This window comes from Coloeus monedula, assembly GCF_965178545.1.
Source record: "Coloeus monedula genome assembly, chromosome: 40".
In the NCBI taxonomy this organism is placed as follows: Eukaryota; Metazoa; Chordata; class Aves; order Passeriformes; family Corvidae; genus Coloeus; species Coloeus monedula.
The window spans coordinates 1,454,203-1,473,353 of NC_138820.1; the positions used below are offsets into that span (position 1 = coordinate 1,454,203).

General features: G+C 53.8%; 2 protein-coding genes across 2 annotated transcripts; both read left to right on the top strand.

Annotated features, from left to right (window-relative positions):
• The first annotated feature begins 532 nt into the window (after positions 1–532).
• Positions 533–9,035, top strand: GABARAP (GABA type A receptor-associated protein). The gene is made up of 4 exons (XM_082300547.1): positions 533–744; positions 2,671–2,749; positions 7,950–8,068; positions 8,825–9,035. The coding sequence occupies exons 1-4, from the start codon at positions 655–657 to the stop codon at positions 8,888–8,890; spliced, it is 354 nt and encodes a 117-aa protein (XP_082156673.1). The 5' UTR covers positions 533–654; the 3' UTR covers positions 8,891–9,035.
• A 435-nt stretch (positions 9,036–9,470) lies between these two features.
• Positions 9,471–18,884, top strand: PHF23 (PHD finger protein 23). The gene is made up of 5 exons (XM_082300584.1): positions 9,471–9,550; positions 10,246–10,277; positions 10,467–10,559; positions 12,205–12,862; positions 16,586–18,884. Exons 1-5 carry the CDS (start codon positions 9,529–9,531, stop codon positions 16,795–16,797), a joined length of 1,017 nt encoding a protein of 338 aa, XP_082156710.1. The 5' UTR covers positions 9,471–9,528; the 3' UTR covers positions 16,798–18,884.
• The last annotated feature ends 267 nt before the right edge of the window (positions 18,885–19,151 follow it).

Sequence of the window (19,151 nt, forward strand, 5' to 3'; positions counted from 1 at the left end):
AGCGCTGAGGGCAGCGTGGCCATCCTTACGCCGTTTGCGTAGCGCTGAGGACAGCGTCCTTACGCCGTTTGCGTGGCGCGCCGCCGTTGCGCTCCATTGGGCGCCCGTACGCCGTTTGCGCAGCGCTGAGGGCAGCGCCCTTACGGCGTTTGCGCAGCGCTGAGGGCAGCGCCCTTACGCCGTTTGCGCAGCGCTGAGGGCAGCGTTGCCATCCTTACGCCGTTTGCGTAGCGCTGAGGACAGCGCCCTTACGCCGTTTGCGCAGCGCTGAGGGCAGCGTTGCCATCCTTACGCCGTTTGCGTAGCTCTGAGGGCAGGGCCCTTACGCCGTTTGCGCAGCGCTGAGGGCAGCGTTGCCACCCTTACGCCGTTTGCGTAGCGCGCCGCCGTTCCCCCCCATTTGGGCGCCCGTACGCAATTTGCGTAGCTCTGAGGGCAGCGCCCGCTCCCTTACGCCGTTTGCGTAGCGCGCCGCCGTTGCGCTCCGTTGCGCGCCCGTACGCCGTTTGCGCAGCGCTGCGCCGTTTGCGCAGGCGCGGGGGCGGGCCCGTATCCCTGCGCCGCTCCCGCAGCCGCCGCTCCCGGTCCCGGTCCAGGCCCCGAGCAGGCCCCGGCCCCGAGCAGGCCCCGGCCCCGGCCCCCCCCGGCCCGGCCATGAAGTTCCTCTACAAGGAGGAGCATCCGTTCGAGAAGCGCCGCTGCGAGGGCGAGAAGATCCGAAAAAAGTACCCGGACCGAGTCCCGGTGAGGGTTGGGACCCCCCCTAAAACCAATCCGGGATCCCCAAAATCCGCCCCGGGACCCTCGAAATCGTCCCCGGGAAGCCCAGGATCCACCCGGGGCCTCCTGAATCCTCCCCGGGATCCTCGAAATCCCCCCCCGGGATCCCCAAAATTCCTCCCCGGGACCCCCAAAATCCCTCCCGGGACCCCCAAAATCCACCCCAGGACCCCCAAAAATCACCCCGGGACCCCCAAAATCCCCCCTGGGACCCCCCAAATCCACCCCAGGACCCCCCCCGAGAATCCCGGAACTACCGAGGGACCCCCGGAACCCCCAAAAACCCCCCGGAACCCCCCAAAAACCCCCCGGAACCCCCCCAAAACCACCCCAGGACCCCCAAAAACCACCCTGGGACCCCCAAAATCCAGCCGGGGACCCCCAAAATCCCCCCCGGGACCCCCAAAATCCCCCCCGGGACCCCCAAAAACCACCCCAGGACCCCCAAAAACCACTCCAGGACCCCCCAAAATCCCCCCTGGGACCCCCAAAATCCCCCCCGGGACCCCCAAAATCCCCCCCGGGACCCCCAAAAACCACCCCAGGACCCCCCAAAATCCCCCCCGGGACCCCCAAAATCCCCCCCGGGACCCCCCAAAATCCCCCCTGGGACCCCCAAAATCCCCCCCGGGACCCCCCGGGCCATTTTGGAACCCCCCAAACCTGAATTTTCCCCTTTTTTGGGGGTGCTCGCGTGTCCGGGACCCCCCGAAATTCCCAAATTTCTCCTTTTTCCATCTCAAAAGTCCCAAATTTGGGGGGGTCCTTTGGGGTTTTCCTTCTCCTCCCCAGCCCGGGGGCGTTTTCTGAAATTTGAGGGGTTTTTTTCCCTAAAACTTAAGGGATTTCCCCCAAAATTCAGGCGGTTTTGCCCCCGAAAATCAGGGATTTTCTTCCCAAAATTTAAGGAAGTTTTTCCCCAAAATCTAGGATTTTTTTCCCCAAAATTCAGGAAGTTTTTCCCCCCAAAATTCAGGATTTCCTTCCCCCAAGTTCAAGATTTCCTTCCCCCAAATTCAGGTATTTTTCCCCCAAATTCAAGGAGATTTTCCCCCCAAAATCCAGGATTTTTTTTCCCCCAAATCCAGGAAGTTTCCCCCAAAATCCAGGATTTTTTTTCCCAAAATTCAGGAAGTTTTCCCCCAAAATCCAGGATTTTTTTTCCCCCAAATCCAGGAAGTTTTCCCCCAAAATCCAGGATTTTTTTTCCCCCAAATTCAGGAAGTTTTCCCCCAAAATCCAGGATTTTTTTCCCTAAAATCCAGGAAGTTTTCCCCCAAAATCCAGGATTTTTTTCCCTAAAATCTAGGAAGTTTTCCCCCAAAATCCAGGATTTTTTTCCCCAAAATTCAGGAAGTTTTCCCCCAAAATCCAGGATTTTTTTTCCCAAATCCAGGAAGTTTCCCCCAAAATCCAGGATTTTTCCCCCCCAACTTCACGAAGTTTTTCCTCCAATTCAGGCATTTTTCACCCCAAAATTCAGGAAGTTTTCCCCCAAAATCCAGGATTTTTTTCCCCCAAAATCCAGGAAGTTTTCCCCCAAAATCCAGGATTTTTTTCCCCCAAATCCAGGAAGTTTTCCCCCAAAATCCAGGATTTTTTTCCCCCAAATCCAGGAAGTTTCCCCCAAAATCCAGGATTTTTTTTCCCAAAATTCACCAAGTTTTTCCTCCAATTCAGGCATTTTTCACCCCAAAATTCAGGAAGTTTTCCCCCAAAATCCAAATTCTTTTTTTCCCCAAAACTTCAAGAAACTTCCCCCCCAAATCCGGGCCGTTTCTCCCCAGAATTGCAGGAATTTTCCCCCCCAAAATCCAAAGGAATTTTCCAGCCCCAAATCCCCTTTTTTCCGCCCAAAGTTGACGGATTTGCCCGGATTTTCCCCTCCAGGTGATCGTGGAAAAGGCGCCCAAAGCGCGAATCGGGGACCTGGACAAGAAGAAATATTTGGTGCCCTCGGACCTGACAGGTTTGGGGCTTTTTGGGGCGATTTTGGGGCTTTTTGGGAAATTTTGGGGCTTTTGGGAAATTTTGGGGGGTTTGGGGGGGATTTTGGGCATTTTCAGGGGGATTTGGAGGGGTTTTGGGGGGATTTTTGGGAATTTTTCGGGGGGATTTTGGGGGGGTTTGGTGGATTTTTTGGGGGTTTCGGAGGGGGAATTTTGGGGTGGATTTTGGGGAATTTTGGGGGGGATTTTTGGGAATTTTGGGGGGGATTTTTGGGAATTTTCAGGGGGATTTTTGGGAATTTTTCGGGGGGATTTTTGGGAATTTTTCGGGGGGATTTTTGGGAATTTTCGGGGGGATTTTTGGGAATTTTTCGGGGGGATTTGGGGAATTTTTCGGGTGGATTTTTGGGAATTTTGGGGTGGATTTTTGGGAATTTTTCGGGGGGATTTTTGGGAATTTTTCGGGGGGATTTTTGGGGGGGATTTTGGGAATTTTTCGGGGGGATTTTTGGGGATTTTGGGGTGGATTTTTGGGAATTTTTCGGGGGGATTTTTGGGAATTTTCGGGGGGATTTTTGGGAATTTTGGGGTGGAATTCTGGGGGGGTTTGGTGGATTTTTTGGGGGTTTCGGTGGGGGAATTTTGGGGTGGATTTTGGGGAATTTTGGGGTGGATTTTTGGGAATTTTTCGGGGGGATTTTTGGGAATTTTTCGGGGGGATTTGGGGAATTTTGGGGTGGATTTTTGGGAATTTTGGGGTGGATTTTTGGGAATTTTTCAGGGGGATTTTTGGGAATTTTTCAGGGGGATTTTTGGGAATTTTGGGGGGGATTTTTGGGAATTTTGGGGTGGATTTTTGGGAATTTTTCGGGGGGATTTTTGGGAATTTTTCGGGGGGATTTTTGGGGATTTTGGGGTGGATTTTGGGAATTTTGGGGTGGATTTTTGGGAATTTTTCAGGGGGATTTTTGGGAATTTTTCGGGGGGATTTGGGAATTTTTCGGGGGGATTTTTGGGAATTTTTCGGGGGGATTTGGGAATTTTTCGGGGGGATTTGGGGGGAATTTTGGGGTGGATTTTTGGGAATTTTTCAGGGGGATTTTTGGGAATTTTCGGGGGGATTTTTGGGAATTTTGGGGTGGATTTTGGGGAATTTTTCGGGGGGATTTTTGGGAATTTTTGGGGGGATTTTTGGGAATTTTTCGGGGGGATTTGGGGGGTTTTGGGTTGATATTGGATTTTTTGGGGGGGTGATTTTTTGGGGTGATTTGGGGGATTTTTTGGGGTGATACTTGTGGTCTCTGGGGGTGGATTTTTGGGAATTTTTCAGTGGAATTTTGGGGTGATTTTGGGGTTTTTTGGGGTGATTTTTTGGGGTGATTTTGGGTTTTTTTGGGGTGATTTTTGGGAATTTTTCAGTGGAATTTTGGGGTGATTTCTGGGGCGATTTTTGGGGTGATTTGGGGTTTTTTTTGGGGCGATGTTTGGGGCGATTTGGGCCATTTTTAAGGTGATTTTTTTTTGGTCATCTTTTCAGAGGGGATTTTTCTTTTTTTTTAAATTTTTTAGGTTTTGGGATGATTGGGGTTTTTTTGGGATGATTGTTCTCTTTTCTGAGGGTTTTTTTGGGGGGTTCTGGGGGTTCCAAAGCACTTTTTTGGGCTGATTTTTTTTGGGATGATTGGGGGTTTTTTGGGGGGTTTTTTTTTTTTGGGTTCTGGGGGTTCCAAAGCACTTTTTGGGCTGGGTTTTTTTGGGATGATTGGGGTTTTTTGGGGGGTTGTTTTTTGGGGTTCTGAGGGTTCCAAAGCACTTTTTTGGGCTGGGTTTTTTGGGGATGATTGGGGGTTTTTTTGGGATGATTGGGGTTTTTTGGGGGGTTGTTTTTTGGGTTCTGGGGGTTCCAAAGCACTTTTTTGGGCTGGGTTTTTTTGGGATGATTGGGGGTTTTTGGGGGGTTGTTTTTTGGGGTTCTGGGGGTTCCAAAGCACTTTTTGGGCTGATTTTTTTGGGGGTGATTGTTTTATTTTTTGAGGGGTTTTTTTTCGGGTTCTGGGGGTTCCAAAGCACTTTTTGGGCTGGGTTTTTTGGGGGTGATTGTTTTATTTTTTGAGGGGTTTTTTTTGGGGGTTCTGAGGGTTCCAAAGCGCTTTTTTGGGCTGATTTTTTTTGGGATGATTGGGGTTTTTTTGGGCTGGTTTTTTTTGGGATGATTGGGGTGTTTTTGGGGGGTTGTTTTTTGGGGTTCTGGGGGTTCCAAAGCACTTTTTGGGCTGATTTTTTGGGGGGTGATTGTTTTATTTTTTGAGGGGTTTTTTTGGGGGGTTCTGGGGGTTCCAAAGCACTTTTTGGGCTGATTTTTTTTGGGATGATTGGGGTTTTTTGGGGGGTTGTTTTTTCGGGTTCTGGGGGTTCCAAAGCACTTTTTTGGGCTGGGTTTTTTTGGGGATGATTGGGGGTTTTTTTGGGATGATTGGGGTTTTTTGGGGGGTTGTTTTTTGGGGTTCTGAGGGTTCCAAAGCACTTTTTGGGCTGATTTTTTTGGGGGTGATTGTTCGATTTTCTGAGGGTTTTTTTCGGGTTCTGAGGGTTCCAAAGCACTTTTTTGGGCTGGGTTTTTTGGGGATGATTGGGGTGTTTTTGGGCTGGTTTTTTTTGGGATGATTGGGGTTTTTTGGGGGGTTTTTTTTTTGGGGTTCTGGGGGTTCCAAAGCACTTTTTGGGCTGGGTTTTTTGGGATGATTGGGGGTTTTTTTGGGCTGATTTTTTTTGGGATGATTGGGGTTTTTTGGGGGGTTGGTTTTTGGGGTTCTGGGGGTTCCAAAGCGCTTTTTGGGCTGGGTTTTTTGGGGATGATTGGGGGTTTTTGGGGTGATTGTTTTATTTTTGGGGGGGTTGTTTTTGGGTTCTGGGGGTTCCAAAGCGCTTTTTGGGCTGATTTTTTTGGGGGTGATTGTTTTATTTTTTGAGGGTTTTTTTTGGGGGGTTCTGAGGGTTCCAAAGCACTTTTTGGGCTGGGTTTTTTTGGGGGTGATTGGGGGTTTTTGGGGGGTTGTTTTTTGGGGTTCTGGGGGTTCCAAAGCACTTTTTGGGCTGATTTTTTTTGGGATGATTGGGGTTTTTTGGGGGGTTGTTTTTTCGGGTTCTGGGGGTTCCAAAGCACTTTTTTGGGCTGATTTTTTTTTGGGATGATTGGGGTTTTTTGGGCTGGGTTTTTTTTGGGATGATTGGGGTTTCTTTGGGATGATTGTTCTCTTTTCTGAGGGTTTTTTTGGGGGGTTCTGGGGGTTCCAAAGCACTTTTTGGGCTGGGTTTTTTTTGGGATGATTGGGGGTTTTTTGGGCTGGTTTTTTTTGGGGATGATTGGGGTTTTTTGGGGGGTTTTTTTTGGGTTCTAAGGGTTCCAAAGCACTTTTTTGGGCTGATTTTTTTGGGATGATTGTTTTATTTTTTGAGGGGTTTTTTTTCAGGTTCTGGGGGTTCCAAAGCACTTTTTGGGCTGATTTTTTTTGGGATGATTGGGGTTTTTTGAGGGGTTTTTTTTGGGGTTCTGAGGGTTCCAAAGCACTTTTTTGGGCTGATTTTTTTTGGGATGATTAGGGTTTTTTGGGGGGTTTTTTTTTTTGGGGGTTCTGGGGGTTCCAAAGCACTTTTTGGGCTGGCTTTTTTGGGGATGATTGGGGTTTTTTTTGGGATGATTGGGGTGGTTTTGGGCTGATTTTTTTTTGGGATGATTGGGGTTTTTTGGGGGGTTGTTTTTTGGGGTTCTGAGGGTTCCAAAGCACTTTTTGGGCTGATTTTTTTGGGGGTGATTGTTCGATTTTCTGAGGGTTTTTTTCGGGTTCTGGGGGTTCCAAAGCACTTTTTTGGGCTGGGTTTTTTGGGATGATTGGGGGTTTTTTGGGCTGGTTTTTTTTGGGATGATTGGGGTTTTTTGGAGGGGTTTTTTTTTTGGGTTCTGGGGGTTCCAAAGCACTTTTTGGGCTGGGTTTTTTGGGGAAGATTGGGGGTTTTTGGGGTGATTGTTTTATTTTCTGAGGGTTTTTTTGGGGGGTTCTGGGGGTTCCAAAGCACTTTTTGGGCTGGTTTTTTTGGGGGTGATTGTTTTATTTTTTGAGGGGTTTTTTTTTGGGGTTCTGAGGGTTCCAAAGCACTTTTTGGGCTGGGTTTTTTGGGATGATTGGGGTTTTTTTGGGATGATTGGGTTTTTTTGGGATGATTGTTCTCTTTTCTGAGGGTTTTTTTCGGGTTCTGGGGGTTCCAAAGCGCTTTTTTGGGCTGATTTTTTTTGGGATGATTGGGGTTTTTTTTGGGATGATTGGGGTTTTTTGGGGGGTTGTTTTTTGGGGTTCTGAGGGTTCCAAAGCACTTTTTTGGGCTGGGTTTTTTTGGGATGATTGGGGTTTTTTTGGGCTGGGTTTTTTTTGGGATGATTGTTCTCTTTTCTGAGGGTTTTTTTGGGGGGTTCTGGGGGTTCCAAAGCACTTTTTGGGCTGATTTTTTTTGGGATGATTGGGGGTTTTTGGGGGGTTTGTTTTTGGGGTTCTGGGGGTTCCAAAGCACTTTTTGGGCTGATTTTTTTTGGGATGATTGGGGTTTTTTGGGGGGTTGTTTTTTCGGGTTCTGAGGGTTCCAAAGCACTTTTTTGGGCTGGTTTTTTTGGGGATGATTGGGGGTTTTTTTGGGATGATTGGGGTTTTTTGGTGGGGTTTTTTTTTGGGGGTTCTGAGGGTTCCAAAGCACTTTTTTGGGCTGGTTTTTTTTGGGATGATTGGGGTTTTTTGGGGGGTTGTTTTTTGGGGTTCTGAGGGTTCCAAAGCACTTTTTTGGGCTGGTTTTTTTTGGGATGATTGGGGTTTTTTGGGGGGTTGTTTTTTGGGTTCTGGGGGTTCCAAAGCACTTTTTTGGGCTGGGTTTTTTTGGGATGATTGGGGTGTTTTTTGGGGGGTTGTTTTTTGGGGTTTTGGGGGTTCCAAAGCACTTTTTGGGCTGATTTTTTTGGGGGTGATTGTTTTATTTTTTGAGGGGTTTTTTTTGGGGTTCTGGGGGTTCCAAAGCACTTTTTGGGCTGGCTTTTTTGGGGATGATTGGGGGTTTTTTTGGGATGATTGGGGTGTTTTTGGGCTGGTTTTTTTTGGGATGATTGGGGTTTTTTGGGGGGTTGTTTTTTGGGGTTCTGGGGGTTCCAAAGCACTTTTTTGGGCTGGTTTTTTTGGGAAGTGGGGCAGTTCTATTTCCTGATCCGGAAGCGGATCCACCTGCGGGCCGAGGACGCTCTGTTCTTCTTCGTCAACAACGTCATCCCCCCGACCAGCGCCACCATGGGCCAGCTCTACCAGGTACCCCCCAAAAATCCCAGCAAGTCCCGAAAAAAATCTGGGAGGATCCCCCCCAAAAACAAACCTGGGAGAGATTCGAGTTACTGGGAAAGATTCAAGTTACAAAGATGGGTAAAAAAAAGGGTTCAAAAAGGGGTTCAAAAAGATTCGGCGGGGTCCTAAAAAAGTTTGGGGTGGTCGTGAAGTGATTTGGGAGAATGCTGAGAAAATTGGGGAGGGTTCCGGAAAAATTGGGGAGGGGGAAGGGGTTGAAAGGGTTAAAAAAAATTGGGGAGGGGCCTTAAATATTCGAGGGGGGGGTCCCTAAAAAAAGTTTGGGGTGGACTTGGAAGAATTTGGGAGGGTCCTGGAAAATTTGGGAGAGTTTAAAGTTGGGGAGGGGGTAAAAAAGGGTCCCAAAAATCCTGGGAAAAGCCCCAAAAATCCTGGGAAAAGCCTCAAAAAATCCTGGGAAAAGCCCCAGAATCCTCGCTGGGCGGGGGGAGTTTGGGATGGAGGGGTTAAGAATCCAGGCTGGGGTCCCAAAAATCCTGGAAAAAGCCCCAAAAATCCTGGGAAAAGCCCCAAAATCTTGGGGAGGGAATTGGGCGAGTCCAAAAACTTGAGGGCGGAGGAACCCAAAGTCCCGGGGAGATCCCTGAGGGGAAAATGAGGGATTCTTGTGGGAATTATCGATCCCGGGAGCCCCGAAAATGGATTTTTGGGGGTTTTTCCCAAATTTTCACCCGCCTTTTGCCGGTTTCTCCCCTTCCTCAGGAGCACCACGAGGAAGATTTCTTCCTGTACATCGCCTACAGCGACGAGAGCGTGTACGGGGCCTGACCCCTCCCCTTCCCGCTCCCTCCGCCATTCCCGGGCCTTCCCGGTGCTTCCCGGTCCCTTTTTTTCCCCTTTTTCCCTCATTTTTCCTCCCGCGCCCCCCGCCTCCAATAAAAGCGACGGAGCCGCCTCAGGGCCTCTACCGGAAGTGGGCGTGGTTTTAAGGGGAGGGGCGGGGCCGCGCGTGCGTGGCGGGAGAGGGCGCGGCCAATCAGGGCAGCGCGCGTCGGGGAGGTGGGCGTGGTTTGCATAACGAGCGCCGCGAGCCTGCGCACAAAGCCGAGCGGGGGGCGTGGCTTGCATAATGAGCGCGGCGCGCGTGCGCAGAGAGCGAAGGGAGGGCGGGGGAGGGGGGTGTGGCTTGCATAATGAGCTCCTGGCGCATGCGCAGAAAGCGGGAGGGGGCGTGGCTTGAATAATGAGCTCGGCGCGCGTGCGCAGACGGCAGAATGAGGGCGCGGGAAGGCGCCGCGCGCCCGGAAGGGGGCGTGGCTCGGAGGGGGCGGCGCGTGCGCGCTGAGGGGAGGGGGGCGTGGCTTGGCCGCAGGGGGCGGGGCCTGGCGGGGGCGGCGCGGAACGAGGCGGCACCGGACGGAGCGACCGCGGAACCGGGGGGGGGGAGCCCGGGGGGGGCCGCGGCCATGGCCGAGCCCGGGCACGGAGGTACCGGGAGGGGCAAGGGGCTGGGGGAACCGGGCAGGAAGCGCCGGGGAGGTCCCGGGAGCGGGGGAGCCCTGAGGGAGAACGGGGCGGGGGAGCCGGTACCGGCGGGGTGAAGCCCCTCGGGAGTCCCGGTAAAAGGAGGGGGGGGGGGGGGGGTTGGAGCCGGTAAAGTCCCGGCAGCGGCGGTGCTGGAGGCCTCGGGAGTGCCGGTAGTGGAGCGGGGGGGGGGGGGGGCGGGGGACACCGGGAGTGCCGGTACCGGGACGGGGTGGGGGGGGGGGAAGCGGAGCCCTGAGAGCGCCGGTACCGGGGGGAGCTGCGGCCGGGACCGAGGGGAGCTGCGGCCGGGAGCGGGCGGGTTTGGAGCACTCAGAGTCCCGGTAGCGGCACCGGGAGCAGCGGCAGCAGCGGGACCGGGGGGAGCGCGGAGAACCGAGGGGATGGGGGGGGGGGGGGGGGGGGGGCGGAACCGGAGCCGGTACCGGGCGGGATCGGAGCCTCCGGAGCGGCGCCGGCTCCGGCGGGGTTGAAGCTTTGGGAGCGCCGGTACCGGCGGGGGTTCCCCGGGGGAAGCGTGGCGGGGGGGGGGGGGGGGCGGTGGTGGCGGTCCCGGGGGGGCTCCGGGATAACGTGGAGGGAACGGGGGAGCGGTGCCGGTACCGGTGTGACCCCCCCCGTCCCCTCCCGTTCCACAGAAGCGCTGCCGCCGCTGAAAACCGAGCCGCAGGTGAGGGGGGGCACCGGGAGGCGCCGGGCGGGGCGGGGGACGGGGATTCCCCCTCTGTTCAAGGGTCTGACCCCTCCCGGTGTTCCCGGCCCGCACCGGGAAGGGACCCGGGGGGGTCTGGGGGGGGTTAACGGGAGGGTCCCGGTGCTCACGGTGGCCGCCCTCCCCCTCGGTTGCCGGTCCCCGTAGCCCCCCGAAAAGCGGCGGCGAACGATCGAGGACTTCAATAAGTTCTGCAGCTTCGTCCTGGCCTACGCCGGGTACATCCCGGCGGCCGCTGAGGTACCGAGGGAGGCACCGGGAGGGCACCGGGGGTTACCGGGAGGTACCGGGGAGGCAGCGGGAGAGCCGGGGGGACACCGGGATGTATCGCGGGGGTAGCGGGAGGGCACCCGGTGCTTGCGGGAGGTAGCGGAGGGGCCACCGGGAGAACACCGGGAGCTACCGGGAGGTACCGGAGAGGCACCGGGGGGTCCCGGGGAGGCAGCGGACGGGGCTTTAGGGGGACGGGAGGCTTTTAAGGGGAGTCCCGGGTCCCTAAACCCCACCTTGGGTCCCCTCCCGGGCCCCCCCCCGGTTCCCCCCGGCCCCGCCGCCGCCCCGGCAGCTCCCGGCGTGCCCCGCGCGGCCCCCGCGTGATTGACAGCCCGCCATGCCCCGCCCCTCCAGCCCACTTCGCCAATCGCGTCGCGGTCCCGCCCTAAGCCCCGCCCACCGCGGGAGGGGCCCTGAGGGGGAAGCTCCGCCCACGCGCGAGGGACCAATGGCGGCGCGCTTTGCGTGGTCACGCCCTCTCCGCGCCGCGGGGGATGCTGGGAGGTGTAGGCGGTGCTCGGCGCGAGGACTACAAACCCCGGCGTGCCTTGCGCGACGGCGCCATGTTGAGGCGGGGGTTCGTGAGGGGGATTTTGGGGGGGATTTTGGGGGGGATTTTGGGGGGTCCTGAGGTGGATTTGAGGCTGGATTTGAGGGGTTTGGGGTTGATTTAGGGGTTCTGGGGCGGACTCGGGGTGAGCTTGGGTTTCTTAGGGGGGATTTTGTGAGTCCTGGGCTGCATTTGGGGGTCCTGGGTGGGTTTTGGGTGGGTTTGGGGGTTCTGGGTGGGTTTTGGGGTGAATTTATTTTTCTTGGGGTTGATTTTGCGAGGCTCGGGGTAAATTCGAAGATTCTGGGGTGGATTCGAAGGTCTTGGGGTGCGTTTTGAGGTCTTTGGGCGGGTTTGGGGTGAATTTGGGTGTCCTGGAGTTGATTTGGGGGGTCCTGGGTAAATTTAGGATAAACTTGGGTATTGTGGGGTGGATTTTGGGGGGTCCTGGGGCGGATTTGGGGGGTCCCGTGCGGTTTCCAGGGGTCCTGGGGTAGATTTTGGACCAATTCAGGCGTTCCAGACTGGATTTTGGGGGTCCTGGGGTGGATTTTGGGGGTCCTGCGGTAGATTTTGGGGATCCCGTGCAGATTTCAGGGGTCCCGTGCAGATTTTGGGGCTCCTGGGGTAGATTTTGGGGATCCCGTGCAGATTTCAGGGGTCCCGTGCAGATTTTGGGGCTCCTGGGGTGGATTTTGGGGCTCCCGTGCGGATTTTGGGGCTCCTGGGGTAGATTTGGTGGATCCCGTGCAGATTTTGGGGCTCCTGGGGTGGATTTTGGGGCTCCTGGGATGGATTTTGGGGCTCCCGTGCAGATTTTGGGGCTCCTGGGGCGGATTTTGGGGCTCCCGTGCAGATTTTGGGGCTCTTGGGATGGATTTTGGGGCTCCCGTGCAGATTTTGGGGGCTCCTGGGCTGCACCTGCAGATCCCCCGGCGGTTTTGGGGTCACCTCGAGCGTGCCGGGGCTGAATTCCAGCTCCCCGAGCCGGCGTTCCGGGCTCGATTCGGGCGGCGCGGGGGTCCCGGGGGGGGTCCCTGAGCTCCTTTCCCCCCTCCCCAGGACCCCCCCTGGGCCTCGTCCGGCCCCAGCTCCCCTCACCCGGACGCGGGGGACGCCTGGGGCTCGGCGCCCGCCGCGCTGCGAACCATCGAGACCTTCGTCCGTAAAGCCAAATCCTCCAAAAAACGCGGCTTGGGAGCTCCGGAATCGTCCATTTTGGACAAAATGCGTCTCAAAGACTCCCTGTTCGATCTCCCCCCTCCTCAAAACCCACCGGGACCACCGCCCCCTGCCCCGCCCCGGCGGCGGGACCGGCGCAGCCGCCGCGGGGATCCCGGAGGAGGAGGAGGAGGAGGAGGAGGGGGTGGGGGGTCGCGGGGCGGGGGTCGCGGGGATTCGCGGATTCGGCTGAAAAAGAGCAAAAAGCGGCGCTGGAAGAAGGGGGAGCGCGAGGGGCCGGGGCGAGGGGCCGGGGGCTCCCCGAGCGAGACGGACTCGGAGGAGGAGCCCCCCTCCCCTCCCCCACCGCCCCCTCCGCCGCTGCCCCCCGAGGCGGGGAAATTGGGGGGGGGCGGGGGGGGCCCGGGAGGGGTTTTGGGGGGTCCCGGGGGGGGGGTGGGGAAGGAAGGGGGGAGCACGGAGACGAGCAGGGACGGAGACGGCAGCGACAGCGAGGGCGACGCCAGGGTGATGGACGAGGACATCATGGTGGAGTCGGGTGAGTTTTGGGGGAATTTGGGGGGGTTTGGGGTCACTGGAAGGGCCTCAGGGGGGTTTTGGGGTGAGGTTTTGGGTTTTGGGGTCCCTGGAAGGGTCTCAAGGGGATTTTGGGGTGAGATTTTGGGGATTTGGGGTCACTGGAGGGGATGCCAGGGTGATGGACGAGGACATCATGGTGGAGTCGGGTGAGTTTTGGGGGGATTTGGGGGGGTTTGGGGTCACTGGAAGGGTCTCAAGGAGATTTTGGGGTGAGATTTGGGGGTTTTGGGGTGAGATTTGGGGGTTTTGGGGTCCCTGGAAGGGTCTCAGGGGGATTTTGGGGTGAGATTTTGGGGATTTTGGGGTCCCTGGAAGGGTCTAAGGGGGATTTTGGGGTGAGATTTTGGGGGTTTGGGGTCACTGGAGGGGACGCCAGGGTGATGGATGAGGATGTCATGGTGGAGTCGGGTGAGTTTTGGGAGAATTTGGGGGGAATTCGGGGGGGTTTGGGGTCCCTGGAAGGGTCTCAAAAAGATTTTGGGGTGAGATTTTGGGGTTTGGGGGTCACTGGAAGGGTCTCAGGGGGATTTTGGGGTGAGGTTTTGGGTTTTGGGGTCACTGGAAGGGTCTCAGGGGGGTTTTGGGGTGAGATTTTGGGGTTTTGGGGTCACTGGAAGGGCCTCAGGGGGGTTTTGGGGTGAGGTTTGGGGGTTTTGGGGTCCCTGGAAGGGTCTCAGGGGGGTTTTGGGGTGAGATTTTGGGGTTTTGGGGTCACTGGAAGGGTCTCAGGGAGATTTTGGGGTGAGATTTTGGGGTTTTGGTGTCCCTGGAAGGGTCTCAAAAAGATTTTGGGGTGAGATTTTGGGGTTTGGGGTCCCTGGAAGGGTCTCAGGGGGGTTTTGGGGTGAGGTTTGGGGGTTTTGGGGTCCCTGGAAGGGTCTCAGGGGGATTTTGGGGTGAGATTTTGGGGTTTTGGGGTCCCTGGAAGGGTCTCAGGGGGATTTTGGGATGAGATTTTGGGGTTTTGGGGTCCCTGGAAGGGTCTCAAGGGGATTTTGGGATGAGATTTTGGGGTTTGGCATCCCTGGAAGGGTCTCAAGGAGATTTTGGGGTGAGATTTTGGGGTTTGGGGGTCCCTGGAAGGGTCTCAAGGAGATTTTGGGATGAGATTTTGGGGTTTTGGGGTCCCTGGAAGGATCTAAGGGAGATTTTGGGGTGAGATTTTGGGGTTTTGGGGTCACTGGAAGGGTCTCAAGGGGATTTTGGGGTGAGATTTTGGGGTTTTGAGGTCCCTGGAAGGGTCTCAAGGGAGATTTTGGGGTGAGGTTTTGGGGTTTTGGGGTCACTGGAAGGGTCTCAAGGGGATTTTGGGGTGAGATTTTGGGGGTTTGGGGTCACTGGAGGGGACGCCAGGGTGATGGACGAGGACGTGAAGGTGGAGTCTCGGGGGGGTTTTGGGGGGAATTCAGGGGGTTTTGGGGTCTCTGGGAGGGTTTTGGGATGAGGTTTGGGGATTTGGGGGAGTCTCAGGGGGATTTTGGGATGAGATTTTGGGGTTTTGGGGTCCCTGGAAGGGTCTCAAGGAGATTTTGGGGTGAGATTTTGGGGTTTTGGGGTCCCTGGAAGGGTCTCAAGGAGATTTTGGGGTGAGATTTGGGGGTTTTGGGGTCCCTGGAAGGGTCTCAGGGGGGTTTTGGGGTGAGATTTTGGGGTTTGGGGTCCCTGGAAGGGTCTCAAGGAGATTTTGGGGTGAGATTTTGGGTTTTGGGGTCTCTGGAAGGGTCTCAAGGAGATTTTGGGGTGAGATTTGGGGGTTTTGGGGTCCCTGGAAGGGTCTCAAGGGGATTTTGGGGTGAGATTTTGGGGTTTTGGCGTCCTTGGAAGGGTCTCAGGGAGATTTTGGGGTGAGATTTTGGGGTTTTGGGGTCCCTGGAAGGGTCTCAAGGAGATTTTGGGGTGAGATTTTGGGGTTTGGGGTCCCTGGAAGGGTCTCAAGGGAGATTTTGGGGTGAGATTTTGGGGTTTTGGGGTCCCTGGAAGGGTCTCAAGGGGATTCTGGGATGAGATTTTGGGGTTTTGGGGTCCCTGGAAGGGTCTCAGGGAGATTTTGGGGTGAGATTTTGGGGTTTTGGGGTCCCTGGAAGGGTCTCAAGGAGATTTTGGGGTGAGATTTTGGGGTTTGGGGTCCCTGGAAGGGTCTCAAGGGAGATTTTGGGGTGAGATTTTGGGGTTTGGGGTCCCTGGAAGGGTCTCAAGGGAGATTTTGGGGTGAGATTTTGGGGTTTTGGGGTCCCTGGAAGGGTCTCAAGGGGATTCTGGGATGAGATTTTGGGGTTTTGGGGTCCCTGGAAGGGTCTCAAGGGGATTTTGGGGTGAGATTTTGGGGTTTTGGGGTCCCTGGAAGGGTCTCAGGGAGATTTTGGGGTGAGATTTTGGGGTTTTGGGGTCTCTGGAAGGGTCTCAAGGGGATTTTGGGGTGAGATTTTGGGGTTTGGGGTCCCTGGAAGGGTCTCAATGGAGATTTTGGGGTGAGATTTTGGGGTTTGGGGTCCCTGGAAGGGTCTCAGGGGGGTTTTGGGGTGAGATTTTGGGGTTTTAGGGACCCTTTGGGACAGGAATTTTGGAATTTGAGCGATGCCGGGGCAAACGCGGCTGTTCCTGGCGCTTTTGGGGCAGAAATTTGGGATATTTTCCCATTTCCATCACCTTTAAAGCCCCAAACTTCCCCATTTCCACTGCTTTTCCCCATTCTCCCACTCCACACCTCCGTGCTCCCGCCACCCAAAAACTTTGGGACGTTTTACCTTGATGTTTTTGAATTTTCCTGATTTTTTTTTGCATTTTCCTGATTTTTTTTGCATTTTCCTGATTTTTTTTTTGAATTCTCCTGATTTCTTTTTTTTGAATTTTCCTGATTTCTTTTTTTGAATTTTCCTGATTTTTTTTTGAATTTTCCTGATTTTTTTTTGAATTCTCCTGATTTTTTTTTTTGCATTTTCCTGATTTCTTTTTTTGAATTTTCCTGATTTTTTTTGAATTTTCCTGATTTCTTTTTTTGAATTTTCCTTATTTTTTTTTTGAATTTTCCTGATTTCTTTTTGCATTTTCCTGATTTTTTTTTTTGAATTCTCCTGATTCTTTTTTTGAATTTTCCTGACTTTTTTTTTTCATTTTCCTGATTTCTTTTTTTGAATTCTCCTGATTCTTTTTTTAAATTCTCCCGATTTTTTTTTTAAATTCTCCCGATTTTTTTTTGAATTCTCCTGATTTTTTTTTTGAATCCTCCCGAATTTTTTTTGAATTCTCCCGATTTTTTTTTTGAATTCTCCCGATTTTTTTTTTAAATTCTCCCAATTTTTTTTTTAAATTCTCCCGATTTTTTTTTTGAATTCTCCTGATTCTTTTTTTAAATTCTCCCGATTTTTTTTTTGAATTCTCCCGATTTTTTTTTTAATTCTCCCGATTTTTTTTTTTTAATTCTCCCGATTTTTTTTTTTAAATTCTCCCGATTTTTTTTTTTAAAATTCTCCCGATTTTTTTTTTTTAAATTCTCCCGATTTTTTTTTTTAAATTCTCCCGATTTTTTTTTGAATTCTCCCGATTTTTTTTTTGAATTCTCCCGATTGTTTTTTGAATTCTCCTGATTCTTTCTTTAAATCCTCCCAATTCTTCCTTTAAATCCTCCCATTTTTTTTTTTTTTGGAATCCTCCTGATTCTTCCTTTGAATCCTGCTTTTTTTAGGTGACGATTCCTGGGATTTGATCACCTGCTACTGCCAGAAACCCTTCGCGGGCCGGCCCATGATCGAGTGCAGCCAGTGCGGCACCTGGATCCACCTGTCCTGCGCCAAGGTCAAGAAAAACAACGTCCCCGACGTCTTTTATTGCCAAAAATGCCGCGAGGGCCCCCGCAGGGCCGCCCCCGCCACCCCCAGGGCCGCGGGGGACTCCTAAAAACGCCCGGAAAATCCCCAAATCCTGACAAAAAACCCCGCGCTCGCCCCACGCCACCCCGAGGGGCTTTCGGGGCTCCCCAGCCTCGCATCCGGGAGGGTTTGAGGGGTCGGAAGGTGCCCGAAATTGAGAATTTTGGGGGGTTGCGAGCTCTCCTGAAAGTTTAAAAGGTTTGGGGGTTGTTGGTTGGTGCCGGAATTGGGAGGTTTGGGAGTTGGAGGATTGGTGAAATTTCAGGGGTTTGGGGGTTGGGATGCTCTGCCTGAAATCGTGAGGTTTTGGGGGTTGGAGCGGTCCCAAAATCTGAGGGTTTTGGGGGTTGGAACATTCCCAAAATCTGAGGGTTTTGGGGGTTGGAGCAGTCCCAAAATCTGAGGGTTTTGGGGGTTGGAGCAGTCCCAAAATCTGAGGGTTTTGGGGGTTGGAGCAGTCCCAAAATCTGAGGGTTTTGGGGTTTGTAACATTCCCAAAATCTGAGGTTCTTAGGGTTTGGAGCGGTCCCAAAATTTGAGGGTTTTGGGGTTGCAACATTCCCAACATTTGAGGGTTTTGGGGGTTTATACCACTCCCAAAATCTGAGGGTTTTGGGGGTTGCAACATTCCCAAAATTTGAGGTTTTGGGGTTTATACCACTCCCAAAATCTGAGGGTTTTGGGGGTTGTAACATTCCCAAAATTTGAGGTTTTGGGGTTTGTAACCTTCCCTGAAATCGGGAGGTTTGAGGAGGGTGTAACCCCCGCCCCTGCACCCCAAAATCGTGTGGTTTTGGGTTTTTGGGACCCCCAAAATGGGGAATTCCGGGGCATTCTCGCCTCAGATCGGGAGATTTTGGGGTTTGTAACCTTCCCCCCCCCCAAATTGTGAGGATTTGGGGTTCGTAAATCCTCTAAAATTGTGAGATTTTGGGGTCTTCCCCCCTTGAAAATGGGGCGGTTTGGGGGTTTTTTTACCCCTCGCCCCCGAGTCGTGCGGTTTTGGGGTCCCCCAAAATGGGGGATTTTGGGGTCCCAAGCCTCAAATTGTGAGATTTTGGGCTCCTCCTCCCAAAAATGGGGCGGTTTGGGGAGGTCTTTTACCCTCCCCCCCGAGTTGTGGGGTTTTGGGGTTCCAGTTCAAATCTGGGGGGGGGTTTTGGGGTCCCTCATCTGCAGGCCAGGAGGGTTTTGGGGTCCCATTTTTCCCCTGGGGTACGAGATTTGGGGGGGGGTCTCTTACCCCAAATCATGAGGTTTTTTTTTGGGGTCCCCCACCCCCAGGATGGGAAGTTTAAGGGGGGCCCCTGACCCCAAATTAAGATTTGGGGAGCTCCCCCTTTAGATAGGGGAGGTTTGGGGGTCCTCTACCCCAAATTATGAGATTTTGGGGTTCTTCACCCCAAACAAAAAGATTTTGGGGGACCTCCCCCCTAAAATAGGGGGGTTTGGGGGTGTCTTTTGCCCCAAATCGTGAGGTTTTGGGGTGTCCCACCCCCAGGAAAGGAGGATTCAGGGGCCCCACACACCAGACTAAGAGATTTGGGGGGAACTCCCCTAAAATGGGGGAGTTTGGGGTCCCCTACCCCAAAATAAAAGAGTTTTGGGGTTCCCCGCCCCACGTTCTGAGGTTTTGGGGTCCCAGTTACAATTTTGGGGTCCCAGTTAAAATTTGGGGGACTTGTCTAAGTTCAAGGGGGCAAAGTTTGGAGGGTGGGGGTCCCACCCCTAAATTGGGGAGGGGGATTTGGGGATCCCCTCACCCTGAACTCGGAGGTTTTGGAAACAAGTTTTTTCATGTGTGTTATTTTTCTAAACGTTCCTTGCACCCCACTTTTTTTGGGGGGCCTCCCCCAAGTTTTTGGGGGTGTTTAGAGCATCATTTTTCTGGGGGGGGGGGGGAGGGGGAGCACCCCCAGAATGGGCAGGGTCTGTCCCAGTTGGGGGGAGTTTAAGGGGGGGATTTGGGGGATCCCCCCCAAAAACCTCCCCCAGTTGGAATTTGGGGGCCACCCCCCCCCCCCACCACCACCACCTTTTACTCCCTCCCCTCTTTGTTTGAAGGATAATATTTTGGATTTTGGGGGGCTGTAGCCCTCCCCCATTGTAAATAAACGGCGCCGTTGCTTCGTACCTGGGGGTGTTCGTGGCTGTGTGTCCGTCTGCTGCAGCCCAAAGACAAAGGGACGCCCTGAAACGTGAGGGGAAAATGGTGGAGAACGTGAGGGGGGAAAAGGGCGGGAAATGTGAGGGGGGGGAAAGGGTGGAGAATGTGAGGGGGGGAAAGGGTGGGAAATGTGAGGGGAAAATGGCGGAGAACGTGAGGGGGGAAAAGGGCGGGAAATGTGAGGGGGGAAAAGGGTGGAGAATGTGAGGGGGGGA